Source organism: Meles meles, chromosome 19 (genome assembly GCF_922984935.1).
Source record: "Meles meles chromosome 19, mMelMel3.1 paternal haplotype, whole genome shotgun sequence".
Lineage (NCBI taxonomy): Eukaryota > Metazoa > Chordata > Mammalia > Carnivora > Mustelidae > Meles > Meles meles.
This window is the reverse complement of record NC_060084.1, coordinates 3,886,083-3,911,403: the sequence shown is the minus strand read 5'-3', so window position 1 is coordinate 3,911,403 and position 25,321 is coordinate 3,886,083. Positions and strand designations below refer to the sequence as shown.

The 25,321-nt window shown below is 48.3% G+C and overlaps 1 protein-coding gene and 1 pseudogene across 1 annotated transcript in view; one reads left to right on the top strand and one right to left on the bottom strand.

Annotated features, from left to right (window-relative positions):
* The first annotated feature begins 333 nt into the window (after positions 1-333).
* The window catches only part of USP10 (ubiquitin specific peptidase 10), a 71,510-nt gene continuing 46,522 nt past the window's right edge, over positions 334-25,321 (top strand). Inside the window, exons 1-2 of the mRNA XM_045987439.1 lie at positions 334-456; positions 9,866-10,094. Of these exons, the coding sequence (XP_045843395.1) occupies positions 10,035-10,094 (60 nt within the window). The 5' untranslated portion in view covers positions 334-456; positions 9,866-10,034. The remainder of the gene's footprint in view (positions 457-9,865; positions 10,095-25,321) is intronic.
* On the bottom strand, positions 14,262-14,678 carry LOC123930931 (annotated as a pseudogene).

The window sequence follows — 25,321 nt, the reverse complement described above, 5'->3', positions numbered from 1 at the left end:
GGCTGCGGGGCCCGGGCCGACGTCAGGCTCCGGACGGTCCCGAGTCTCACCCAGGTCCCAGGTGGCTTCCCACTAGGTGAGGAGCCCGGGCCGGCTGGGCGCTTTGGCGTCATCACCTCCGTACCCTGTGCTTTCCCCTGCCCGCACCGCGGCCGCACCCCGCGGCCCCCCAGTGCGCGGCCCCGCCGCCCGCAGCGCAGAGGGGCGCGGACCCAGACGCCACCGGGCCGGCTCCCGCCGCGCACGCCCACCTGTCGGCCGCGCGTGCGCAGCACGCTCCCGGCGCGCCCGGCCTCCCCGCGCCCCGCGGCGCGAGGCCAGTGCGCAGGCGCGGCGGCCGATGCGAGTGTGTATGTGCGGGCGAGAAGATGGCGGCGGCGGGGGAAGCAGCGTGAGGAGTCGGACGAGCGCCGAGGCTCATTGAAACGGGCCGCCATGGCCCTCCTCAACCCGCAGGTAGCCGGCGGCCTGGGTCCTGGGCGAGAGCCGCCTCGAGCCGCGGCGGGCGGCGCCGGGGCGGGCGGGCGCACCCTGCCCGGAGCGAGCGTGTGGGAGTGGGGGAGGGCGCCGGGACACGCTGCCCCGGACTAGGCCCCGGCCTCCCGCCGCCGCCGCGCCCCGGCCGCCCGCCGCCGCCCCGCGCGGAGCCCTCAGGTTCCTGCCGCGGGGGAGCAGTGGGGAGCGGCGCCGGGCCGCCTGCGGAGGGCGCGGGGGGCGCGAAAGGGTTAACCCCCGAGTGGCCCGCGGGGGAGCGGGGGTGCGGAGGGGGCCCTGGGCGCCCCAGAGAGGCAGCCGGGGGGCTTCGGGAGGCCCCGCAGCGTCAGGGCCCCTCCAGGCCCTTGGCTCGCCCCTCCGCGCGGAGTGGGACCCCAAGGTGTGGGGGTGCCCCGCTGCCCCCATGCCCCCGGAGGTCTCTTCCTCAGCGTGATGGACCGCGGGGGGCTTGCTGCTCTTCTGGTTTGTGGACTCGAGTCCCTGAGGAGCTGCCTTGGGTTACTGTTGCAAAGAGAGCTGGAAATTGAGTCGCCAGGACCGTACTTTCACTTGCATCAGAGTGACATCTTTTGCACGAATCGTCTCCGCCTGGCCAGCGCTAACGCGCCGGGTCTCAGCTGTCTGTAAAGTTTAGGGGCCGCGTACAATAATGCCGCTGCGGGAGGAAGGGTAGCGCGCACCCTTCTCTTCCAGGGACGTGGACGTGTAGAGTCGAGCCTCCCCCCATTATAGTTACTCATGGGGTTTTATTACCTTTCAAGTTTGTTTTAAACCCCTGCTTTTTGACGTCTGATTTCTAGAAATTACTGCACTTCATACCATCGCAGGGTGCTTTCGAGTTAAATACGGGAAGGTGAAACAAAGTAGCTACTGGGGAAACTGGTGGCGGGTAAATACGAACCCTCTGTGAGCTGTTGGTTTTCCTCGCTCTCTGGGAAGTGAAGTCGATTTTTGTAGCTATTGTAATTAATGCGCGTCGTGCAATTTAAAACGCGAGAAATTTAAAACTTTTTTTTTTTTAAATGAGATCTTACAGGAGTCTGGAATTCTGTCGAATTTTTGGTATTGTAGTTTGCGATAGAAGTTTCCTCCTTTAACTTTCTGTTCATTTGTACGTCTGCTTTTGTGAATATTTAGGATGGTTCTTTGAACACAAAAAAGAGGTTTAGTAGTTGAATAATTTTCACACATGTATAATTGAAATAATCTCTTAAGAGGTTTGGTATTTGCCGCATTCAGGACTTAAATATTAACGTGAATAGCTCATTAAAATTAGTAAGAACAGTACAAGATTGATTGCGGACTGATGTGTAATGTGGTACGCACAGTGATTTTCGGAAACGAAGAAAGCATGTTTAGGGATAATTCAGTTCATTATTTATTTTTTTCAAGACTTTATTTTTGTAAGTAGCCTCTACAGCCACCGTGGGGCTCGAACTCAGAACCCTGAGGCTCTAGAGTTGTAGCTTCACCGCCTGAGCCAGCCAGGCGCCCCTAATTCAGTCCATTGTTATAAGCATCCATTACAATGCAAATTGGTTGAAATGATAATTAGCAGCGACAATATGTAGACTTAATTGTAATTTCGTTTGCATTCATTGTCCTAGTATTTACGTTTTATACTACCATATTGCCTATACACATGTTTAGAAAATTGCAGTGGCCGAAGTTAGCTGAACATAAATGTTAGCAACTTTCTGAGTTTATTCTTTTGTTGGGTGTTTTTTAAAGAGCGATTGTAAGCTCTAGCATAGAGAAGGCGGCAAAGTAATCCTTTGTTTGATTTCTCTTAATTTTCTTTTTAAAAGAATAGTAATAAAAACAAGTAATGAAATCGTGTGGCAGATTTTCATGATTGTATCCTGCTTGAGTCAGGCTGAGCATTTTAAGAAATTTGTTTTCGTTCAGTTACCTTCCGTCCTGGGGCTCCTGCAGCGTCAGTGGTGGTCATCCATTCATTCAGCGGTGATCACTTACCACGTGCTATGCACGGTGTTAGGGGTGGTACTTGTTTACGATTGGGAATGACAATCACAGGTTAATAGTAAGGGTTTTATATTAAAATTGAATTGTTACAGGTTCAGTTTTGAAAATTTATATAGATCATATCCTATTTCCATATTACTGATTGAACCTTGTTCCCTGGGTAGAAGTGAACCAGTGCAGAACTTGGAAACATTTCTAATGCCAGTAGCTTTCAACATTTTAACAAATACAAAGGATGAACTTTTCCGTTGAAGTGTGAGTACATCTCTCGTTTATGAATATTTGTTGTCTGATGAAATGAGTTGGGATCATTAGTTTGAAATGACCAGTTCTTCCCTAAACCAGAAGAGATTTTTGTGGTCATTGAACTTGTAGTGAAAGTCCCTCAACAGCGCCTCCTACCCGGTGTTTGAATATCACACTGGCTTCTCCTGTCCTGGTCCTCTGAAGCGGACTCACTCCAGTCTTTTCATTTCTGCACAGTAGTGGGGCCCCCACTTTTTATACTATGGAATTTCTTGGATCCAATTTACAGCATATGGCAGAGTGTTACTCTGTCGTGGAGTATCTGTTTATAACTGACAGCTCTATTAGTAATTCTCAAAAGATACATTTTTATTGGAGTCTTACATAGTGAGCAGCTGAATTGAATAAAATGATCCGAAATGCAGGATATTTGGAGATCCTGATTTTCCTTGCACAGTGACAGCAAAACACTGAAACGTGTCCTAAGACTAGACATGCCGTTTGAAGTTTGTGAGTTGACGGTTGCCGCTGTGGTTTGCGGAGCCGCAGGCAGATGAGGCGGAGCCAGGGTCCAGCCCTCCGGCTTGAGCCGACTGGTTGGGACCACTGTTTACTGAAATTACAGTCAATGCTCAGCGGACCTGCCTTGTTCCAAATTCGTCTCTAGAGCAAAAGTTAGGACATACGTTCCAGTGCCCTTTTATGGGGAATCCGCGTGATTTATGTCGTGGCTCACATAGAAAATGAAAGGAGGAAAGGATTATAAGGTTTAATGATGATTCAGTGACCAACCGAGTGGCAGATTTACTTTGTGCCGTGTTCAGATTGTGATACTAACGTAGTTGAGAGAACTTGTATCATCTCTACTTGAATTATTCGTTACATCACGGTTCTTTTTTGTTCGTCTTTGTGTTTTTAGTGACTTCAGGCGCGTGAGTATTCACTGTTAATGGATCTGGTTTTTCAAGAGGGTCATTAAAGGTGATTGCTGAGGACATTTCTTACGGATCGTGTACTAAGTATGAAATTGTAGGAAGAGCTCGCTTTCGGATTTGTAATTAGGCAGTTACATTTCTATTTATTGCCTCCCATGCAAGAATCACAGTGGTACAAAACACAGATCTGTTGGCAGTGGAATTTATTGGCCTTGGGCCACTGGATTACTGTCATTTGTCTCTTCAGTGCTACTTCAGCAGTGTAGATGTTCACTCCCAAAGACTCACATGTGCGTGGATTGCAGTTTGCCCGCTTTTTGAAGTGAGCCCCCCCCCGAGGTCTGTTCGTGACCGTTTTTGTCATTACAGGCCGAATTAAGAACTAGTGTAGGCGACATAAAAGGTAGCCCATGGGGTGTTTTGTTTTGAGGATCAGCCATTGTAGAATCTGTCGTAAACCTGGATGCGGATCTTCCAACGTAGACTTTTCATGAGCTGGCTCCTTTCTGACTATCTGAAAGCCCCTCACCCATGACCCCATTTTAGCAGAAGACCTGAGAAACCAGAAGCTGTTGGCTAATAGCTCCATTCTGCTGTCTGTCTTGACACACGTCCTTCTCCATTTGTCCTCTTCTGGCAATAGAGTAGGTCAGGTGTAGAGACCCAAGAGGTGTGGTTTAGGACTGGGAGAATAAGGTGGTGCAGAGAGGGTTAGAACATATTTTTCCAGTGTTTCCTTTTCTGGCTTACTGGAGAATTGTTAGATGGTAGTGTGCGTGCAGTGTTGCCCCAGTGCCTGCCACCGAGTGTCCCCATGCTACTGCTGGCTACTCTTGGGCTCTCAGACCCCTCCCTTCTGGGCTTTGGGTGCAGCTTCATCGGTTGTCATTCTCCAGCTTCCTTCTTCTTCTTTTTTTTTTTTTTTTAAGATTTTATTTATTTATTTGACAGACAGATCACAGGTAGGCAGAGAGAGCGGAAGGGAAGCAGGCTCCCTGCTGAGCAGAGAGCCCAACTCGGGGCTCGATCCCAGTATGCTGGGATCATGACCTGAGCCGAAGGCAGAGGCTTTAACCCACTAGCCACCCAGGTGCCTCTTCAGCTTCATTCTTATGTTTTTGGTATTGGCTTGAGGGACATCTCCTAAGCCTACACTGTCTGATTCAAGAGTCTCATAACTGGCGCACTCCAAGTGAAAGGAGCCCCCAGGAGAAAGCTGGAATCCCCACTCTTGTACTTTCGGTGCTTGATTTTTACATCTAGTTGGCTTTTTCCCTTCCTCCCTCATTTTGTTTCACCATTTGTTCTTCTTTTATGAGGAAAATTTTTTCGGGCATCCTGGGTGGTGCAGTTGGTTACACATCCAGCTCTTGGTTTCAGCTCAGGTCACAGTCTCAGGGTCGTGAGATCAAGCCCTGTGTGGGATTCTGTGCGCAGCATGGAACCTGCTTGAGATTCTCTCTCTCCCCCTCCTGCTTGTGCTTTCTCTCTCTCTCTCACTCTCTCTCTTTCACAGATAAATAAATCTTTAAAAAAGAAAATGTTTTCGACTCCCTGTGCTGTATGCAGACAGCTTGCTGGCTGGGGTGGGAAGGGTGGAGTGCCATGAGTGGTTGAGTGTGTTGTCCCCCCCGCCCGCCGAGCTGTTGTTCTGAGATGAGACCTGCTGGTTGTGCTGGAGTTGGGGACAAATCACACATAAATCCAGACTATTTTCTCCACTTAGGTCTCCCACTCTCCACAGAAAGGGGTGGTTTTGCGTTATGAGTACATGTCAAAAATACTCGTGTTGTGAAAGTATCGAATAAAGCTCTGTGTCTGTATAAGTTACATTGCCAGCCACAGGCCTTGCTAAATGGAGTTGGTCAAGAACATGTAAGATGATTCTGTGTAGAAAATTTTGATTTGCCTTTTGTGTAACGAGTTACAGTCCGCATTGTTCACTTGTTCTCACAGAAACATGATGACATGCTTTGCCCTGGATATAAGGAGTGCATTTTAAATTTTGTTATATTCACTTAAATTTAGTTAGGACTAATTAACTTATGAATTTATTTGGTATTCTAATAACTGTTAAGAGGATTTCTAGTGTTTTTGGGTTTCTCCTATTTTAGACATTTTATAATTCTAGAGAAGCATGTCTCTCTTGAGACTTTCATCTTATGGCATTAAAATACTCTACCCATTCTTAAAGTCTTAATTTTTTTCCCCTTTTGATATGACGCGTTGAAGCTTTAGGGGAAATGGAAGAGAATTTAACGGTAAAATTGAATTCTGGAGGTTTTGTTTTTTTTTAAGATTTTATTTATTTGAGAAAGAGAGAGTGCCAGAGGAAGAGCCCAAGAGCGATGGGAGGGAGAAGCAGACTCCCTGCTGAGCAGGGAGCCCACGGAGGGTTTGATCCCAAGAAAATTCCAAGATGGTGGGATCATGACCTGGGCTGAAGGCAGAAGCTTAACTGGCTGAGCCACCCAGGCACCCCTCTTCTGGGGTTTTTTGAGAGTCTTGCCCGGGGTTGTAAAGTACGTCTCTTGATACTTTACGTAGTAATTCCACTTCTATGGCTGCCAAGATGCGTGTATTTATTTGAGAACTGAAGTGGGTCTTCTGAGTGGATCCTGTCATGGGACAAAGAAGAACATATTAACAATAAAACATTACCTGTTGCAGTCATCAGTACTTGAGGAATGCCGTGCAGATGTCGTGCAGTGTGTACGCTTCATAGGTCATAAAGCGCCGTAGTTCGTTTGATCCTTCGGGCCACTCTGCAGTGTGGTCTGGTCACCACCATTTTACAGATGAATGAAGTGAGACCCTGGCACCTTGTCACTTGAAGCCCCGTGGCTGTTAAGTGCGTGATCAGGGCCTCGCAAGCAGGTCTTTGGACTTCCGAATTCTTTGTTTTTTCTGCTTTGTCAAATTGCTTTTCTACAAGAGACTGGCAAAGACATAGTGCTTCACATGGTGACTTTTCCCTAGCACTTCCTCAGCGAAAGTTTACGGAGTGGGTGAATGCATGAAATAAAAATGGAAATGTTTAAGGATTTTATTAATTTGAGAGAGTGTGTGTGCACACGTGCATGCATGAGCAGGGGGAGGGGTAGAGGCAGAAACAGACTCTGCTGAGCGCGGAGTCCGACTTGGGGCTCCATCCCAGGACCCTGAGATTATGACCTGAGCCGAAATCAAGAGGTGGATACTCAGCCGACTGAGCCACCCAGGTGCCCCCACCCCAGCTGTAACGGTTAAAGACAGGAATCTTACTAAGAGTTGCTAATATGTTACTCATTACTAAATTTTGTGTGGGGTGCGTCCTCATTGATTTTTTAAAACACAAACTCCAGGGGTTTTCATGCTTCTTTCTGCTGGGCGTTTTTGTTGCTGTTCCATTGTATGGTCTGTCTAACCAGACGGTCACTGAACTGAACTGTTTGGGGCAAATCTTGCTTCAAAAATTTTTGAAGGCATCTCTTCAAGCACAGTAAGTTTTTTTTTAATCTGATTTTTCCAGGGAATGGAGCAGATGTTCTGGAGGTTAAAGTATACTGAGAATTGTGGAGGTGCTCTAGAAATTTCTGAGTAATAAAATGTCCACCCCCCCTTTTTTTTTTTTTAAAGAAATGGTATTTTGAAGAATTCAGCTCCTCAGTTAAAGCAGCCGTGCCATCCAGTTTCTGTCTAGTGAAAAGATGTTAATCACATTTGGATTCTTGTCTCTTGGCGCCGCTCTTCACTAGAGAAGATTATTGAGAGGATGAACCATTTCTTAGTTGGAGAGATTGGGAGGTCACCAGCCTGAGTGAATAGTGGGGGCATTTGTCGTTAGCCTGGGTTTTCCCCTGTCTTCTGTTAAAATCAGGTTTTCTTCTCTTCCCCCTTTGTTTTAATCCAAGCGCTACAATGGCAGGAAATAAAACACTCTCCCACTGCCCACCTCAGATCCCTCTCCCCAGAGACAACAGCATTAAGCCACATCTGACTCTAATAAAATGCCAAATCAGGCCTTCCCGGGGTAGCATTCTGTTTGATTATTTTGCAGGCTATCAGACACTTTTATTCAGAACCACATGTAAAGGACTTTGTATCTTTTGTGATTGTTCAAACAAAAATCTGTGGCGCCTGGGCATTAGGAATATAGAGCTGAAGAGAGTTCCGGTGCTTTAGAAAAAGTTCACAGAGTAGCAGAGGGGAGAGAAATGGGCTAATCAATGAATCCTGATTTCCGGTGGTAACTCCTCTAACGGAAGTGTGACGATCATGGCCACGAATTTTCATTCATTCATTCATTCATTCATTCAGCAAATAGTTATCGAGAGGCTGCTGTGTACCAAGCACCGAGGATAGGGTGGCAAGCGAAAACAAGCATTGTGCCTCCTACCAGGGAGCTTACTGTCTGGGGAGGGACACAGTTGCTGATCAGATAATCACAGTAATGCGTGTGTCGTTCCAAGCTGAGAAGCGTGTCCCAAAGGAAGGGGACACAGTCTGTTGGCTTGGGGAAGTCAAGGAAGTGTTTCCCTGGCAGTGGCGCCTTAGGGGAGATGCACAGTGTGAGACACTGCGGACTGCCTGCGCACTGGCCCTGTGGCTGGAGGGTGTTCAGAGCGCCCAAGAGAACTCGGAGAAAGCCTGTGTACGCAGAGCTCAGTGCCGGAGAGGAGAGGCAGACCGGCGTCTATCCGACCTTGTTGGGTTTCTTAGGTGTTAATATGTTTATCCTGAGAAAAACATGGAAGGAAGGGCTCATACAGTGTGGAACCACATAGGCACATTACAGAGCAGGCTCACTCTGAGAGCCCCGTGCAGAATAGACTCGGTATAATGGGGTCACAGTGGCCATGGGAAGATCAAGTAGGAGGGTTTCTGGAATTCTGTTTAGGGAGAGTGCTGTGGGTTGCCTGGGTGGCTCAGTCAGTTAAGCGTCTTCTTTCAGCTCAGGTCGTGATCCTAGTGTCCCCGGATCGAGTCCTGCTTCGGGCTCCTTACCCATCTGGGAGCCTGCCTCTCCCCCTGCTTGTGGGCGTGTGTGCGCTGGGGCTCTCTCTGGAAATAAATAAAATCTTTAAAAAAAAAGAGGGAGGGTGCAGTGGGGAGAGGTGGCATGGGTCAAGAGATACTTGGGTGTAGGATAGATTGAACAGGAAGAGTGAGTGTCAGGAAGCTGGGAAAAGGTCTCTCCCAAAAAGGTGACATTTGGGCAGAGAAGCACGAGGACAAGGGCATATGGGAAAGAGCATGCAGAGGAACGAAGTCCCAAAACCCGAGGCATGTTTAGGAACCCGGGAGAGGGTTGTGGCTGAAATGATGTTTAGGGTGAAGTGGTGGGGCGGGGTCCAAGCAGAGCTGAAGGGCCTTGAGAGAGTCCAAGCCAAAGACTGCCTTTGATCTTGTAAGCAGGTGAGGGTCTGTGGGAACACACAGTTTTTTGTAACAAAAACCACAGGTTTTAAAAAAGCGGTGGTACCACTTTGTGTGGCATTGCTCGTGGAGATGGTTTCCACGGGCTCGTTGAGGTCCTTCATGGGCTGTCAGAGGTTTCCCTCTTGGCTGTCCTCCAGACCTGGGAATGTACTCTTTGCTAGCTTAGCCCCAAACATGTTAAACCCCAAAACTTTGAGGGGGAAAAAGTAGGGCATTCTTTTGGGGACATTTGAGGCGGATTAATGCAAGGCAAATAGCTCTTGACTGTCCTCAGTGATAATTGGATAGTTAGGGAAGGCCATTTGGGGACATTCTTCATTTTATATTGGGGGGTCACCTTTTAAAACAAGCCTTTGTTTTTTCCTTCCAATCCTAGGAAATAAAGAAAATACAAGAAACACTTGTCACCGGTAGTATCCCACAACCCTGAGGGGACTTAATGAGGTTAATAATTTGAAATGGTTCCCTTCCGTCCTTTTTATAGTAGATATTCGAAATTTGGTCATTTTGTATGGTGGTATTTCTTACGTTGTGAGTCTTGGTCATAGTCTCCTCCTTTGGAAATCCTCTGGCACCCCAAGGGTCAGCCAGACCTCCCGGGCAGGCCCCCCGCATGTGGCTTTTAGGCACTTCCCTCGCGGGTATCGCGGCCGCGCTCAGGGTTCAGAGCCTCCACGTGGCTTTGTTGCCAGCGTGTTTCACTTAACCTGTTGAGCACTTTACTGTGGAGAGGATTCACTAAATCATATTTTGGATAAAGTTTTTAAACTTACCCCGTCTAGGTTAGGTGTGAACAACAGCAAGAACACGTGCATGTGCCGCGGGGAGGGCTGCATTGTCTGATTTTAGCACTGAGTGGAATGAACTGTGGGAACGGAACCAGCATGAAAAACCTGAAAACTTGGCCCCTTTGAAGATCTGTCACATCGGGTCTTCAGATGGAGATTTCTGATGAAGTCCTTTCCAGCAACATTTATCCAGCTCTTGCCCTGTGCCAGCGCCAGTGTTGAGGTTTGTATGTTACAAAACACAATGACAACAAAATATCTAAGTACAGATACATTCCCTGGAGGTGTAGCCGTGCTGTGGGTAGAACCCAGTGTGGACCGTGGGGGAACAGCCCGGACTGCAGTGCGGCTCATTGGAACTGGGTCCATCTGATGTCCCAGAGAGCTGGGCTGCACTTTCTAATTCATGCTGAAGTCTGGTCGTCGTCAAAATTTCTCTGAGGTTGTATGTACAGTATTAAGCCAGTTTGTTTTCAGAAATTCTTGGTACTTTTTTTTGTTGCTGGTCATGAATTTGTCAGTTTAGGAAATTCTTTTCTCCAGTTCTCCACAAATGTGCTAAAATAATTACTTTTTTTTTTTCAAAGATTTTATTTATTCACTTAGAGGGCGAGAGGGAGAGAGATCGAGAGAGTGGGGAGAGGGACAGGGGGTGAGGGAGACAATCTGAGGCAGAGCTTGAAGCCCAACTCAGGGCTCCGTCCCATGACCTGAAGATCATGACCTGAGCTGAAATCAGGAGTCACGTGCTCAGCCGACTGAGCCACCCAGATGTCCCTAAAATAATTATTCTTGGGATACTTGGGTGGCTCAGTCAGTTAAGTGTGTGCCTTAGGCTCGGATCATGATCCCGGGGTCCTGGGATCGAGTCCTGAGTTGGATTCCTTGCTTGGCGGGGAACCTGCTTCTCCCTCTGCCTGCTGCTCCCCCTGCTTGTGCGCATGTGCTGTCTCTTTCTCTCTCACACACGCAAATAAATAAAATCTTAAAAAATAAATCAAATAATTACTCTTTGTTCCATCTTCTTACTGAACTCTTGGCTTTTCCATGCCACAACTGTGTTATGAGTTAAGTGCCAGCAACACAAATTTGAAATTTTAACTTGAGTAGTGTTTAGTGAGAAAGAGGTAAGAGAGAGTTTTGTTTTTGTTTTTGTTTTTTAATCTGAAAAGCATTTTCTACAGTTTTGGCTGGAAGTTGAGCTGACTGTAACTTGAACTTCACACATGATGGTACTGTAGCAGTATCCTAGCAGTGATTAGTCTTGGAAAAGAATCACCGCAGCTGAGTTTGCAGAGAGTTTACCTTTTATCCCAGGGCACATATTGAACAAATAGGCTTTTCTAAGTACGTTGTCATTTTGTTTCTTTGACATTGATTTCTTTTTGGGTGAAAACATAGATTTGAATTAGCTTTTTTAGTCCTTCACTGTCCTGTGAAAAAGGAAAGGAATGTCATGTTCGTAATATGCACAGTGAGCCTCGAGGCCGCTGTGGACTTTGATTTTGGAGATACCCTGTGTTTCCTCTGTGAGTCAGTCGGCCGTCCATGGAGGCCTGCAGCCTTCTGGGCCCTGTATGGGCACTGTGCCCAGAGAGGGCCCTGGCTGGTTGGAGGGAACACCACACTCATGGTTGTCTAACTAAAGCCTTGGCAGGTGCTCTGAAGTAAGAATAAGGACCCTGGGAGTGACCCGGTGGCCTAGGAAGGCTTTCTTGAGGTCTGGTTCTCCTCCAGCACCTCCGCTGTAAGCACAGTGTCTTGCCTCTGCTGTGTGTGCAGTGGATAATGACTTGTTGGAGGGACCAGTTGGAGGAAATAAACAGAACACCTGGTTGTCATTCACTTTCTTCAGGATTGCCTGTGGGGTTGTTTTGGTGTTTCTCATTCTGGAAATGAAGATTAGGACCACGGCATGCAGAACCATGAAGGACAGATTGGTCCTCCGTAGAAATACCTTTTGGGAATGAGATCTGAATAAGAAGGGTAGGCTGCTGTTGAAGTATTCAGATTGACATAATTTCTGCATTAAGGATGAGTGGGTGGGGGCACCTGGGTGGCTCAGTGGGTTAAAGCCTCTGCCTTCGGCTCAGGTCATGATCCCAGGGTCCTGGGATTGAGCCCCACGTCGGGCGTTCTGCTCATTGGAGAGCCTGCTTCCCCCCTCTCTCTCTGCCTGCCTCTCTGCCTGCTTGTGATCTCTGTCTGTCAAATAAATAAGTAAAATCTTAGAAAAAAAATGAGTGGGTGGTGGTGCCTGGGAGGCTCAGTCAGTTGAGTGTCTGCCTTTGGGTCAGGTCGTGATCTTGGGGTCCTGGGATTGAGGTACATCTCCTCCTTCCTCTGTTGATCCCCCTGCTTGTGTGTGTGGTGTGCACGCTCGCGCGCGCGCTCTCTCTCTGTCAAATAAATAAATAAATAAAATCTTGTAAAAAGAAAAATGAGTGGGTGGGTCACCTGGTTCAGTTCGTGGAGCAGTAACTCTTGATCTTAGGGCTGTGAGTTCAAGCCCCACATTGGGTATAGAAGTTACTTAAAAAAAAAAAAAAAAATGCATAGATGCCCTCTAAGCTTCTTTCAAGGCTTTTCATGGTTCTCTTTATCTCTGTTGTGTAGTTTCTTGAACCCAGGTGACTGACCTCTCTATCAGATAAGGTATTTTGTTTCATTTTCTGGGTTGTTTCTCAGTAAATGGAATCCTGAGATCAGAGGACAGTTACTGATGCCAGTACAGTGCTTTCAGCGCCCCTCTCTCGTGCCCAGTTAGTGGGCCCTGGCAGCCGTCCTTTGTTGACCTGGTCAGAGCAGATGCCGCTCCTTCCCCGGTTCAAGAGCCATAGAGCTGTCAGCCCTCCCCGGTGGAGAGCCTGATTGTACATCAGAGATGAGCAGAAGTTTGATGAGAGCGGGGATTTCTTTGTTTTGTTCAGTGATCATCTCCAGGGCCTATAACAGACCTGTGCTCCGTAAGTGTATTAAGGAACACACGGGTGAAAGGTACCGCACAGACCATGCACTGAGGGAGTTCACGGCTGAGTGTGGGAGAGACTAGTCGACTGTTACCATCCAGAGTGAGTAACTCTACAGGTTTGTTGGGGAGACAGTTGGTAAAGCTGAGACTCTGGCAGTGACTGAGAAGTCCTCCAGGCGGGAGAAAGCCCCGGGTGCAGGACACCCCAGTGAGCACAGCCGGGAGCAGGCCCTGGGGGGACTTGCTGATGAGTCTGGGTAGGTAGGTGAGTGCCAAACCCGGAGCTCTCGTATGCTCCGAGGGGACCCTTTTCTCTTGAAGAGTCATGGCAGGCTGTGCCCAGGACCAAGCTGACATTCCCATTTTAGAGAGAGTGCTATGGTGGCTGCCTATGGTTCAGAGTGGGGAGGCTGAGCCGCAGATACTGTAGGGGTGGGGAGGGGAGACGAGGCTTTGGGTGACCAAATGGGATGTGGAGGGAGCCAGGCAGCTTCATTGTAATCTATTTTTTTTTAATTTTTAAAAAAAATAGTTTATTCATTTGACAGAGAGAAATCATAAGTGGGCAGAGAGGCAGGCAGAGAGAGGAGGAAGCAGGCTCCTTGCAGAGCAGAGAGCCCAACGCGGGGCTCGATCCAGGACCCTGAGATCATGACCCGAGCCGAAGGCAGCGGCTTAACCCACTGAGCCACCCAGGGGCCCTGTAATCTATTTTAATAATGTATTTTCTTCTGTCATGGAATGCTGTATGTGTTTCAGTAAAGTGTTTTTTTCCAACCTAGGTTGTGACTACTCTCCATTATTAAACTTTTTCTTCAGTATTTAAATACTGTGGTGGATTCACAAGTTGTTTTATACATACTAACAACAGTCCTGGGGGGCACCTGGGCCACTCGGCGGGTTAGGCGTCTGCCTTCTGATCTGGTCATGGTCTCAGGGGCCTGCAATCAAGTCCCACATCAGGGTCCTTGCTCAGCAGGGAACCTGCTTCTCCCCCTGCTTCCTGCTGCCGCCGAGGTTCCCCCCCTGCCACCCCCCCTTGTACTTTGTACTTTCTCTGACAAATAAATAAAATCATCAAACAACAACAACAATAAAAGCAGCGATGGGCAGTTTTTGGATACATTTTTAAGTTGTTTCTGATTGTGAATTATCTTTTTTCCCATGACTACTTAAAGCATTGAAGTAAACTGAAAGGTGAATTTAAATCATTATTTTGGGGGCAGGCGTTAGTTTGCTAAGTAATATTAAGTAATTAAAAACAAAGTTGGTCTTTTTTTCCAGATTTTATTTTTAAGTAGTCTCTACACCCAGTGCGGGGCTCAAACTCACAGCTCCGAGATCAAGAGTCTCATGCTCTACAGACGGATCCAGTTGGGTGCTCTGAAAAGATGAAGTTTTTTAAATGTTTGGATTTGGTTTTTTTTTTTTTAACCAGTCATCTTTTATTGGACGTTAATTCTGAATGAGGATATGAAAGGATTCAAGGGTGCCAAGCAAAGGTCAGGGTCAGGAATGCCGCGCATGCCTCCACACTGGGCCCTCTTCAGTGGTACTTGCGTAGCCGCTCGTGTTTGAGTTCCTTGTAACAACGAAAGTAGCTGAAGACCGCATAAGCTGCCAGCACCATAGAAATCCCAGCCACGCCCCCTTTCTTCACATTGACATACTTGTTGTAATACCGGTAGTGACCTGTTTGAAATGCGCCAGCAATGCCCTTAGGGGTGAAATCCCCGCAGCAGTATCCAGCCGGGCAGCTCTCCTAGTCTCACATCCAAGAGCTTCTTCTCCTTCAGGGGTACGACTGACGCCATCTTGGAGTCCTGGGTGTCCGCTTCCTTGGATTTGTTTTTAAATTTTAATTTAATTTAATTTAATTTAATTTTTTTGTGTGTGGGTTTTTTTAAAAAAGATTTTATTTATTTATTTGTTTGACAGACAGAGATTACAAGTAGGCAGAGAGGCAGGCAGAGAGAGAGAGGGAAGCAGGCTCCCTGCTGAGCAAAGAGCCGGATGCGGGGCTCGATCCCAGGACCCTGAGATCATGACTTTAACCCACTGAGCCACCCAGGTGCCCCTTTAATTTTTATTTTTTATTTTTATTTTAATTTTTATTTTTATTTTAAAAAATAAAATAAAATAAAAAAAATAAAAAAAATAAAAAAAATTTTATTTTAAAAAAGATTTTGTTTATTTGAGAGAGAGAAGGAGTAGAGATAGCATGAGCAAGGGGGAGAGACAGAGGGAGAGGGAAAAGCCCACTTGCCGCCGAGCAGAGAGAGCCCGAGGCAGGGCTCAATCCCAGGACTCCGGAATCACCTATGGGATCATGACCTGAGCAGACATTTAACCGCTGGGCCACCCTGCTTCCCCTGAATGTTTGGATTTTAAAACTGCATACTGATTTGTTCAGAGGCAAGTTATACGCATGAAAATACCTTAGAAAGGTTGAGAAAGATCTTTCATAAACTACTTGTCAGTAAGCTGGTTAATGTTTAGTGAAGGCCAACTGTTTTAGTTGCTGCTAGAGCTATTCAGGAAGGTAACTGAAGTGCTCTTACCCTTTGTGGGCAGCGGGTGACTGAGCACGTGTTTGAGGCCTAGGGAACAGCCAGGGCACGTCCTGAGATGTGTAGTTCAGTGCCGAGCGCTTGTGCGGTGCACGTGTGAAGTTCTGCACCAGTAATTCAGAAAGTGAAGGAGATGAGTGATGAGTAGCCTTGACAGTGTAAGAGGATTTTGGCAAATGGAGAGGAAGGTGGAGGGCATTCTGTGTAGGGGAACAGAATGACTAGGGCTTAGATTTCATATTAACCTTGTTTTGGCTTTGGAATGATCCTACTTTCTGTGAAACCCCGGGTGCCCCTCCTGAACTAAGCCTTTTATCTCCTTCATTGCTCACTTCATTCCTTCCTGTCTTCGGGTGCTTTTGATAACAAGTAAAAAAAAAAAAGCCAGCTCTAATTGGCTTGCACTGTATACTGGAGACATCGGGCTCACGGACCTAGAAATCCCAGAGGGAGGCTGGGCTTCAGGGCTGGTCTGCTGAGTCAGTCCCGGGGTGTCTTTGAGGACCTGGTTTCTTCTCACTTCTGTTGTGCCAGCATTTTCCTAAAGCTAGTTCTCCTCCATATGATACCATGGTCACAGCAGATGCAGACTTCAGAGTTGTGTTCAGCCGAAACCACACCAGCCAGAATAAGAGAGTGCATGTGCGTTCCAGAGTTCCTGGCTGTATCCTGTGGCTTGTGTCCTCTAGGTCTCCCTTGAACCAAGCACTGTGGGCAGGAGGGTGGCATGCCAGGTCAGGCTCCCACCTAGAGCTGGGAGTGGGTGTGTGTCCGCCTTCTGAGCTGATGAGTGACCACTCACCAGCAGGGAAGGAGGAAAATGAACTTTCAGAGGATGGTCCAGAGTTCATTACCATCCCATCTGGGAGGACCGTTCGTTCCCACTCTCCTTTTCCAGGTTTGTCACTTCCTTCTCCTTCTGGACTCCTTTGAAGACTGTGTCCTTTTTTCTTGCAAGTTACCCTGCGTCCCATTGTATTTCAGTCTTCCTTTAATTTTTTTTTTTAAAGACTTTATTTATTTGACACAGAGAGAGAAAGAGACGAATGAGAGAGGGAGCACAAACATGGGAAGTAGGAGATGGAGAAGCAGGCTTCCTGCTGAGCAGGGAGCCCGACACGGGACTTGATCCGAGGACCCTAGGATCATGACCCGAGCCGAAGGCAGCCACTCAACAACTGAGCCACCCACGCGCCCCATTCTTCCTTAAATTTTATTGTACCTTAACTATTCATGTGTTATTTTTGGGGTAGCCCCAAGCCCAGGTTCTAATCCTGGATCTGTCTTCTGTTCATGGGATCTTGGGCAGTTAGTTCTCTGAACTTGAAGTTTTTTCATCTTAACACACAGTCAGCTGATACTAGATTCTGAATATTGTACTTAAGACTTCGGTGGTTGGGGTCCAGAGTCACAAGAGAGAAGGCGATCACAATTCGTCTTCAGAGACGTACGGTCAGTGAGAAACGTGACGTGGCTTTGGCAGAAGTGAGGAGGCAGGAAGACTTCCCCGAGAAGATGATGCCCGTGTTTGACCCTTGACAGGCCAGCAGCGCTCATGGCTTCCCTCCTGGGAGGGCAGAGGGGCCTTCAGGGCAGGAGAGTAACAGGGCCTGGGCCGCACGGCGAGTGAGGCTGGATTGTTCTGGCAGGGACTTATCCCAGGCTCAAGGCTTTCGGTCCCATCTCTGTACACCTGACGGGTAGCAGTCGAGCGTATATCCAGGTTTACGTTGTTGCGGGGCAGTTCACGTGGCTCTTTCGTGCTGAGCTGTGCCTTCAGTTTGGATGGCAGAGGGTCGCCCGGCTTCAAGTCGGAGGTCAGAGCCGTGTGCTGGCGGTGTGCGGTGCGCACCTGAGAGCAGGACCCTGGGGTGGCGTGAAGCGCGGCGGTGCTTCTCGGACCTGAGCTGCAGAAGCCGGCAGCCGGGGGTCTTTTGGAGGCCGCGTTTGGCTGCAGTAGGTGTGAGGGGGCCTTGAGAGCTGCCTAAGCTCTTGAGCGATGACCTTGTTGCTGGCCTGGGGCCACCCTTTGAGTAGCAGGTAGGACAGGACACGAGTGTCAGGGGGTCCCTGAAGTCCCTGGAACCCCGCGGGGAAGTGTGGGTGGGCATGTTCGGGGAGCGGGCCTCACTCGCTTACGTCAGATTCTCGGGCTCTGCTGCCGCCCCAGAGCCGGTGGAAATCACGTCAGGATGCAGGGACATCCTTACGCTCAATGCCTTTGAGGCATGCCTGCCTCCTGAGAGCAGCCCAGAATGCGACAGTGTCTGTCTTCCCTCCTTCCCGCTCCTCCTCCGCCGACCAGGTTCTGTGAGGCGGGAAACATTGCTTAAACATTTAAAGTAACTTTTTAATACCTTTTGTACTGTGAGTGCTCAGCAGACATCTGTTTCGTTTGGTGACGAACTCTTTTAGGCCTCCCGGGCGTCTTGACCGCGGCTGAGGTCCCTTGTGTGTCCGGTGTCTCACCAGGTGCCGAGGGGCCGCCGCCGCGTCCTGCAGGTAGCCGGGCGCAGACGGACGGCCGCCAGGGCTTGGGCCGGCCGCCAGGGCTTGGGCCGGCCGGTGGCAAACAGCAGGATTGAGGAGGAGATGAATCATGTTTGCAGAGTCTTCCTGCTGAGTGTGACGTATGTTCGAAAGGTGCTACTCCTGCCTTCGGTTCGCTGAGATACTGTTCCCTGGGTCTCCGTCCCGTGGATGTCGTAGCGTCAGCTCGGATGCTGCTCTCCCTCCGTGTCGTTGCCTTGTGCTTGCCAAGTAGAGCTTCCTGAACATTTTGACATTTTGTTGATTGTCCCAGACAGTTGGGATGGAAAGGGTACCTAATTTAAGACAGTCTTCAAAATTTCTCATCTAGGAGGTTGGCAGAACAATGAGGAATGCCATCGGTGTAAGGGTAGAAGCTGGTTTTGAGCAAATAATGGGTCTTCTGAATTTAAGGTTAAACAAGAACGTGAAAGCGGGAGTGCCGTGGGCTGGCAGCCTGGAGAACGGAACTGCGATGTGATTGAGCAGGCCGCGCAGCACATGCCAGTTTGGACTGCACCAACGCGGTTGAAGCTGGGAAAGAAGGAGGGGTCCTTGTGGGGGCTACTGGGGGACTAGCCGAAGGGAGAGGAGGGAGTGCTGGGAGGCAGAGTCTGGTCTTGCAGGGTGCCGGCAGACGGAGATGTGTGAGAGCTCTGGAGGCTAGCAGATTGATGCTTGGCGGAGAGACGGATGAGCTGAAGGGTGTAAAAGGACGCTGGCTTGGATGGGAGGTTATTTCTGTACAGGCGGGGTGTTGGAGGTGAGTGTTAGATTTCAGTTAAGAGCAAATGAGAAATGAACTCAGCTCTGAAAGAATGATCTTTGTGGGAAAGACCTGTCTAAAACGTTGCTTGGCGGAGGGGGGCGGGGGAGACACCTGGCTGGCTTAGTTGGTTGAGCTTCTGACTCTTGGTTTCAGTCCAGGTCTTGATCTGGGGTTCATGAGTGGAGCCCCACGTAGGTCTCTGTAGTCAGCAAGGAGTGTGCTTGGGATTCTTCCCCCTTTCTTGCTTTCCCTTTGCTCACGCTCTCTCAAGTAAATAGAAATTTTAAAAAGTTGCACGGAGTGGAATTTTTTTTACTGAGTTATTTCCAGTTGCATGGTAATTTTCTTCTGATAGATATTTGGCTCTGTTGTCTTTAAGTTGTTAGTGATCAGTAAACCCTTAAAAGCACTAAAAGCGTTCCCATTTTATTTTGTTATTTTATGATTTTAAGATTTTGTTTATTTATGAGAGGGCATGCATGTAGGTGTGAGCTCGGGAAGGAGAGGGGCAGAGGGAGAGGGAGAGACAGACTCTGCTGAGCAGGAAGACTGATGCGGGGCTCCACCCCAGGACCCTGGGGCCACGACCCAAGCGGAAGGCAGACGCTTCATCAGCTGAGCCACCCAGGTGCCCCAAGAATTCCCATTTTTTTAAAAAAAGATTTTATTTATTTATTTGACAGAGAGAAATCACAAGTAGGCAGAGAGGCAGGCAGAGAGAGAGGAGGAAGCAGGCTCCCTGCCAAGCAGAGAGCCTGATGCGGGACTCGATCCCAGGACCCTGAGATCATCACCTGAGCCGAAGGCAGTGGCCTAACCCACTGAGCCACCCAGGCGCCCCAAGAGTTCCCATTTTAAAAACATGTTGTTCATCAAGTAGTAGGTCCTCTTATAAAGTGAATAATCATTTCACATTGTTTCGTAGTTGCGTCTGTCTGGTTTGAGGGCATAACTGAGTGGCAGAGTAGCTCTGGACACCTTCCCTCCTGTTGTCTACGTAGTCTCTCCCACCCTTCAATTGCCTGTAGTGGTAGAGCTTTTTTCTAGGTTTCAGAAACACCCTTACACAATGATTCTGAACCCTAACTGCACATCAGAATTACACAGAAAGTGTTTATAATGTTGAGTGAAGCCTGGGTGCCCCCTTACTCCAGTGAACCCCGAATTTTTAAAAAAGATTTATTTATTTATTTGACACAGAGAGAGAGAGAGAGAGATCACAAGTAGTCAGAGAGGCAGGCAGAGAGGGAGGAGGAAGCAGGCTCCCCGCCGAGCAGAGAGCCCGATGTGGGGCTCGGTCCCAGGGCCCTGGGATCACGACCTGAGCTGAAGGCAGAAATGAGCCATCCAGGGGCCCAAACCCCGAATTTTTGCAGCTATGACCTGAGGATCCTCAGGTGATCTAGGGGGTGGCCTGGGCTGAGACTCACTGCCATAGGCCTTTGACCTGTGTAGCTGACCCTGCTTCCCTGCTAGGTGAGCTCCACCAGTGGTTGGTTTTCTTCTTCTGTATTGTCAGCTGATTGGAAGAAATACCTCTTTTCCAGGATGCTCAAGTTACCGTAAGTGGGACTTTCTGAAGTACCAGGTCTTGTTTTTCTCTAATGAAAGGGGCTCCTGGGTGGCACCGTTGGTCAAGCATCCAACTCTTGGTTTTGATCTCAGGTTTGTGAGATCGAGCCCCATGTTGGGCTTAGTGCAGAGTCTGCTTGGGGTTCTCTACCCTCTCCCTCTCCCAGTTACGTGCACTCGCCTGCTTGCACTCTCTCTAAAACAAATAAAGCTGGAAAGATTTTTAATCATAACAGTGAACTTAACTGCATAATTCAGGAATGAAGTTGTTTTGGCTGGTAAAGTAGACTGTTTCTGCGTAGTTGCAGGCTTCGTTTTCAGCAGATGGTTAGGTGGAAGTCCAGCTGGAAAAGCAGGCAGTGGAGCGCCTCCTCAGTGGACCCGGCCGGCCTTCGACGTCCGCGCCGCGTTTGTGTTCTCTCGTTTCAGCAGGTGGTGGTTAGCAGCTCTTACCGCTCGGGGCAGCTCTTCTGAGTAACTTTGGTTTTCATGAACAAGCACACTGACTCATTCAGGGGAATCTGGGGACACTTTGGGAGCCGTAGAAAGGGTTGAGGGCATCCTCCTCTGGATGAATGGGATACAGGGGCGTAAGTTAGGCAGCTCTAGGTCTTGCAGGGTATGTAAGAAACCACTGGCAACGGCAGCACGTGGAAGAGTCATTTACGTAGTGACCCTGCTTGTTTTCAGACGTGTTCAGACTTGAAGCTCTGGCTTAGTGATGCACTCTCCTTTCTGGCAGGTGGCCTTCGGTAGCCAGCTTCTGTTGGTTTGGTTCCAGTGTATTTCATTAAGTGAAGAATCCTGTCGGACAGATGCACTTACAGGCTTCTGCCCATGTAGCGCTCTGTTTAATGAGACACTTGTGGTTTGACTCAGTGTTGACTGGCAGTAACCGTGCGTGGCGTGGGGTCTGAGTAGGTGGTCAGGGGTCTGGGCAGCTTACGGAGGTTGCCTGGGCCAGAGCAGTCTGTGGCGTAGTGATGGGGAGCTACAAGAGTGGGTGCGCTACGGGGGCGGCAGGCGGCGGAACACGGGTGTCGTGCCCGGTGTTGTGGCTGGTGCTCAGTGCTACCAGCAAGAGTCTTTGGGCCGAGGAACGCAAAACCTTAAAAAAAAATTCCCAGCCCGTGGATGTTTTCAGACACTCCTGGTGTAAATGAAAGGTTAACACTGCGGTCCTTGCCATCAAGAGCTGCTTTTGTAATACAGCTGCCTGGTCCCCCTTATTTGTGGGCGTGTACTGATCGGTTGTGCACCAATTCATAAACCCAGTATGAGGTATAATTTAATACAGTGAGCGCACTCTAGATTTTAAGTTTTCATCTGGGGTTTGATGAGGACATGCCAGGCTGGCTACTACCACAGTCAGTCTGTTGCCCTGGAAGTTCCCTCATGCCCCTTTGCTGTGAATCTCTACCCGGTACCAAGGTGGTTCCTGATCTGCTCTCACTCGAGGCTTTCCCCTTTCCAAGAATTCTCTTGAGGCGGAATTACACGGCGTATGTTCTTCTCTCTGGCTTCTCTTATTCTGCATAACATTCTAAGGTTCCTCTGTCCTGTAGGAATTCTCTCCCTTCAGAGGATTAGAATTTCATGATATGGCTGTACCGAAGATGCTTTCTTCATCTCCTGATGAACACTGGTTGTCCCGGCGTTTGTTAGGATGGAAGCTGTGCTCTACGTTCCTCTGCGAGTCTTTGGTGGGTAGAGGCGCTCACTTCCTGTGGGTAAACTACCTGGAAGTGAAATTGTTGGGTCACATGATGTGTGTTTTCTTTGAGAGGAAGCTGCCGAGTTTCTCCAAAGTGTCTGTGTTAACACCTGCACCAGCAGTCACGAGCATTCCCTTCTGCTGTGTCCTCACCAGCGCTTGCTGTTGTCAGTCCTGTGAATTTTGTGGTGCACCAATTTAAACGGGAAGAATTTTTGTGTCCACAAGAACAAGAGTCCACGTTGATGACAGAGAGTGAATCGGAGCACAGATAGGTGGTTCTCGTGAAATCTGTTTTTTAAAGAAAGTTGGAGCGAAAAAGAGAGGGGGACAGTAAAGACTGGGAGAGTGCCCTCTTCGTACTGGACACAGGTGATTTGTTTGGTAGGCAAGGATAGTAGGGGTAGGGAATGAAACTGAGTTTTTAAAAGGTTGACCTGCCCTCATACTTTTTGATGACATCTGTGGTTTGTTTTACCCTTTTTTTCCCTTCTGAATTTAAAACATGAAAGTGGATTTTTCTTTAGTTTGGGAGACCACATGGTATTTGTGAATGATTTTCCTCTGGGTCACAGTATATGCTCTTAATAAGTTTTCTGTAAGGCTTAATTCAGATTGTCTTGATTCTGTTTAACTGTTATATTTAAAAATTCAGGGTTATATCTTGGTTATATTTAAAGATTATATTTAGAAGTGAAGGGGCGCCTGGGTGGCTCAGTGGGTTAAGCCTCTGCCTTTGGCCCAGGTCATGATCTCAGGGTCCTGGGATGGAGCCCCACATCAGGCTCTGTGCTCAGCGGGGAGCCTGCTCCACCCCCCTCCCCCTGCCTCTCTGCCTACTTGTGATCTATCTCTCTCTCTGCCAGTTAAATAAATAAATAAATAAATAAATAAATAAAAATTGTGCGTCTTGCTGGAACACCAGCAAGACCAGAGCAGTCAAGGTGATTTGATGGCACTGCCATATGGGAAGTGTCTTCATGTGGAGGATGGAGAGGCTATCATTTCTTACCCTAGAACTTCTATTTCCTGTGGGGTTTCTCTTCCTCTTCTCAGTTCACTTGTTCAGCGAGGCTTTTTTTCAGCACCTACTGTGTGTCAAGTCCCTTAACTGCTGGCAATACAAAGATGAATTTAACTTGGTTCCTGTTGTTTTTAAAACAAACAAAAACCTTTATGGGGACATCATATATCTGCAGTGAATTTCACCCTTTTCAAGTATATATGATGACTCTTAACAGATGCACGCATTTGTTTAATCCCCTCCACAGGTAGGGTATCTTTCAGCCCTTCTCTGGCTCCCAACTTCCCCGTGTGCCCCCTGCAGCCTGCCTTGTCATGCACCCTGGGCCCCAGCAAAGGTAGAACCACTGCCAAAGTTTCTTTATTGGTGTTCTGCTTGTTTTCCTTTTTCTTCTCTTATTTCCTCACCCCCCACCCTTCCCAGATCAGCACCTCGGTGATTATAATGAAAATTAAAGTAGGTGGACTCTTGACCTTCTACCGGAGCTATCCTAGATAACAGGCACTAAATTCACTCCCTAATAATTTATCAGGTCTTTTCCATGTGATAAAAATTCTAGATAGCAAGTTATCATATAATGTGGCTCTTTTATCTTGCTGTTTAGTGTTAGCTCAGAGCAGAACAAGTTAAAATCTAACTGCTTTTGTGCGAAGTAACTAACTCTAATGTAGACATAGGGCTGGAGAGTTGGTAAAAAATGGATTTCTTTTAGAAGAATCATGTTTCCTAGTTGGAGATGCATTTGTGGGAACAAGTTTTAGCTCAGAGTATAGAGCCAACGCATTACAGATCCTGCTTGGGAAGGTGAGAGGCGACCTTTTTTTTTTTTAAGCTTTTATTTATTTATTTGACAGACGGAGATCACAAGTAGGCAGAAAGGCAGGCAGAGAGTGGGGGGGGAAGCAGGCTCCCTGCTGAGCAGAGAGCCCAGTGCGGGGCTGGATCCCAGGACCCTGCGACCTTCACCTGAGCGGAAGGCAGAGGGTTTAACCCACTGAGCCACCCAGGCACCTGGAGAGGCGATTTTCTTTCTTTTTTTTTTTTAAAGATTCCATTTATTTATTTGACAGAGAGAGAGGTCACAAGTAGGCAGAGAGGCAGGCAGAGAGAGAGGAGGAAGCAGGCTCCCTGCAGAGCAGAGAGCCCGATGCGGGGCTCGATCCCAGGACCCTGAGACCATGACCTGAGCCGAAGGCAGCGGCTTAATCCACTGAGCCACCCAGGCGCCCCAGAGAGGCGATTTTCTGATAGGACTTTAGTAGTCAAATAAAATAGACCACATGAAACTAGACACTACATTGTGCTCTTCCTCTTGAATTGTGAGGAGAGTGGCTCTGTAGCACAGTTTGTCCATTCTGTCCCCTGCTCAGGACCCCTCTGCTCCAACTTAGACCATGAAGGATCAGGCCTTCCTCTGCCTCCCTCTTTGTTGGCTTTTCCGCTTGTAATGCTCACTGCAACTCACATTCCACTCATTCTGTGACAAAACTGTAAATGTCGTAGTGTCCTGAACGTTGTGTCTGTTTTATTCCGTTTCTTATAATCTAGCATGACTCAGTGTGGCTAGTCGGTGCCCACCCCGTACACATGGTTAAATCAGTGAAACTCCTGTTGTGCATCGACTGTCCGAACGGTGTCCTGTCCACGTGTCCCCACACCAGCCACACCACTTTGTAGAGTTGAAAGTGGGCCGTGACCCACCGACTGTTCAGTAGATGTCAGCATGCATCAAGGACCCACCGACTGTTCAGTAGATGTCAGCATGCATCAAGGAGGACGCATGATCAGTTGGGTTGAGTAAAGGGGCACCTGGAGGGCTCAGCTGGTTAAGCGTCTGCTTTCAATTCGGGTTGTGGTCCTGGGGTCCTGCGATCCAGGCCCCTGCCAGGCTCCCCGCTTAGCGGGGAACCTGCTTCTCCCCCTGCCCCTCTCCCCACTTGTGAGTGTGCGCGCACACACACATGCGCGCTCTGTCTCAAATAATTGTTTTTAAAAAGTTTAGTAAAGAAATGAGATTTTTTTGCAAGCACATTTTACTTTATTGAGATATAGCTCACACCATGGAATTCTCCCATTTTTAATGAGTCCGTGCTAGTGGTTTTTAGTGCGCTCAGCGTTGTGCCACCATCACAACTGTAGAGCATTTCATCACTTCTGAAAGCAAACTCCTTCCATTAGCAGTGACTCCCCGTTTCCCCGTCCCGGAACCCGTGACAACCACAGTTTACCTTCTGTCTCTAGAGACTGGCTTCCTCTAGACATTCCGCATGAACGGCAGGTCACGTCTGACTTCTTTACTTA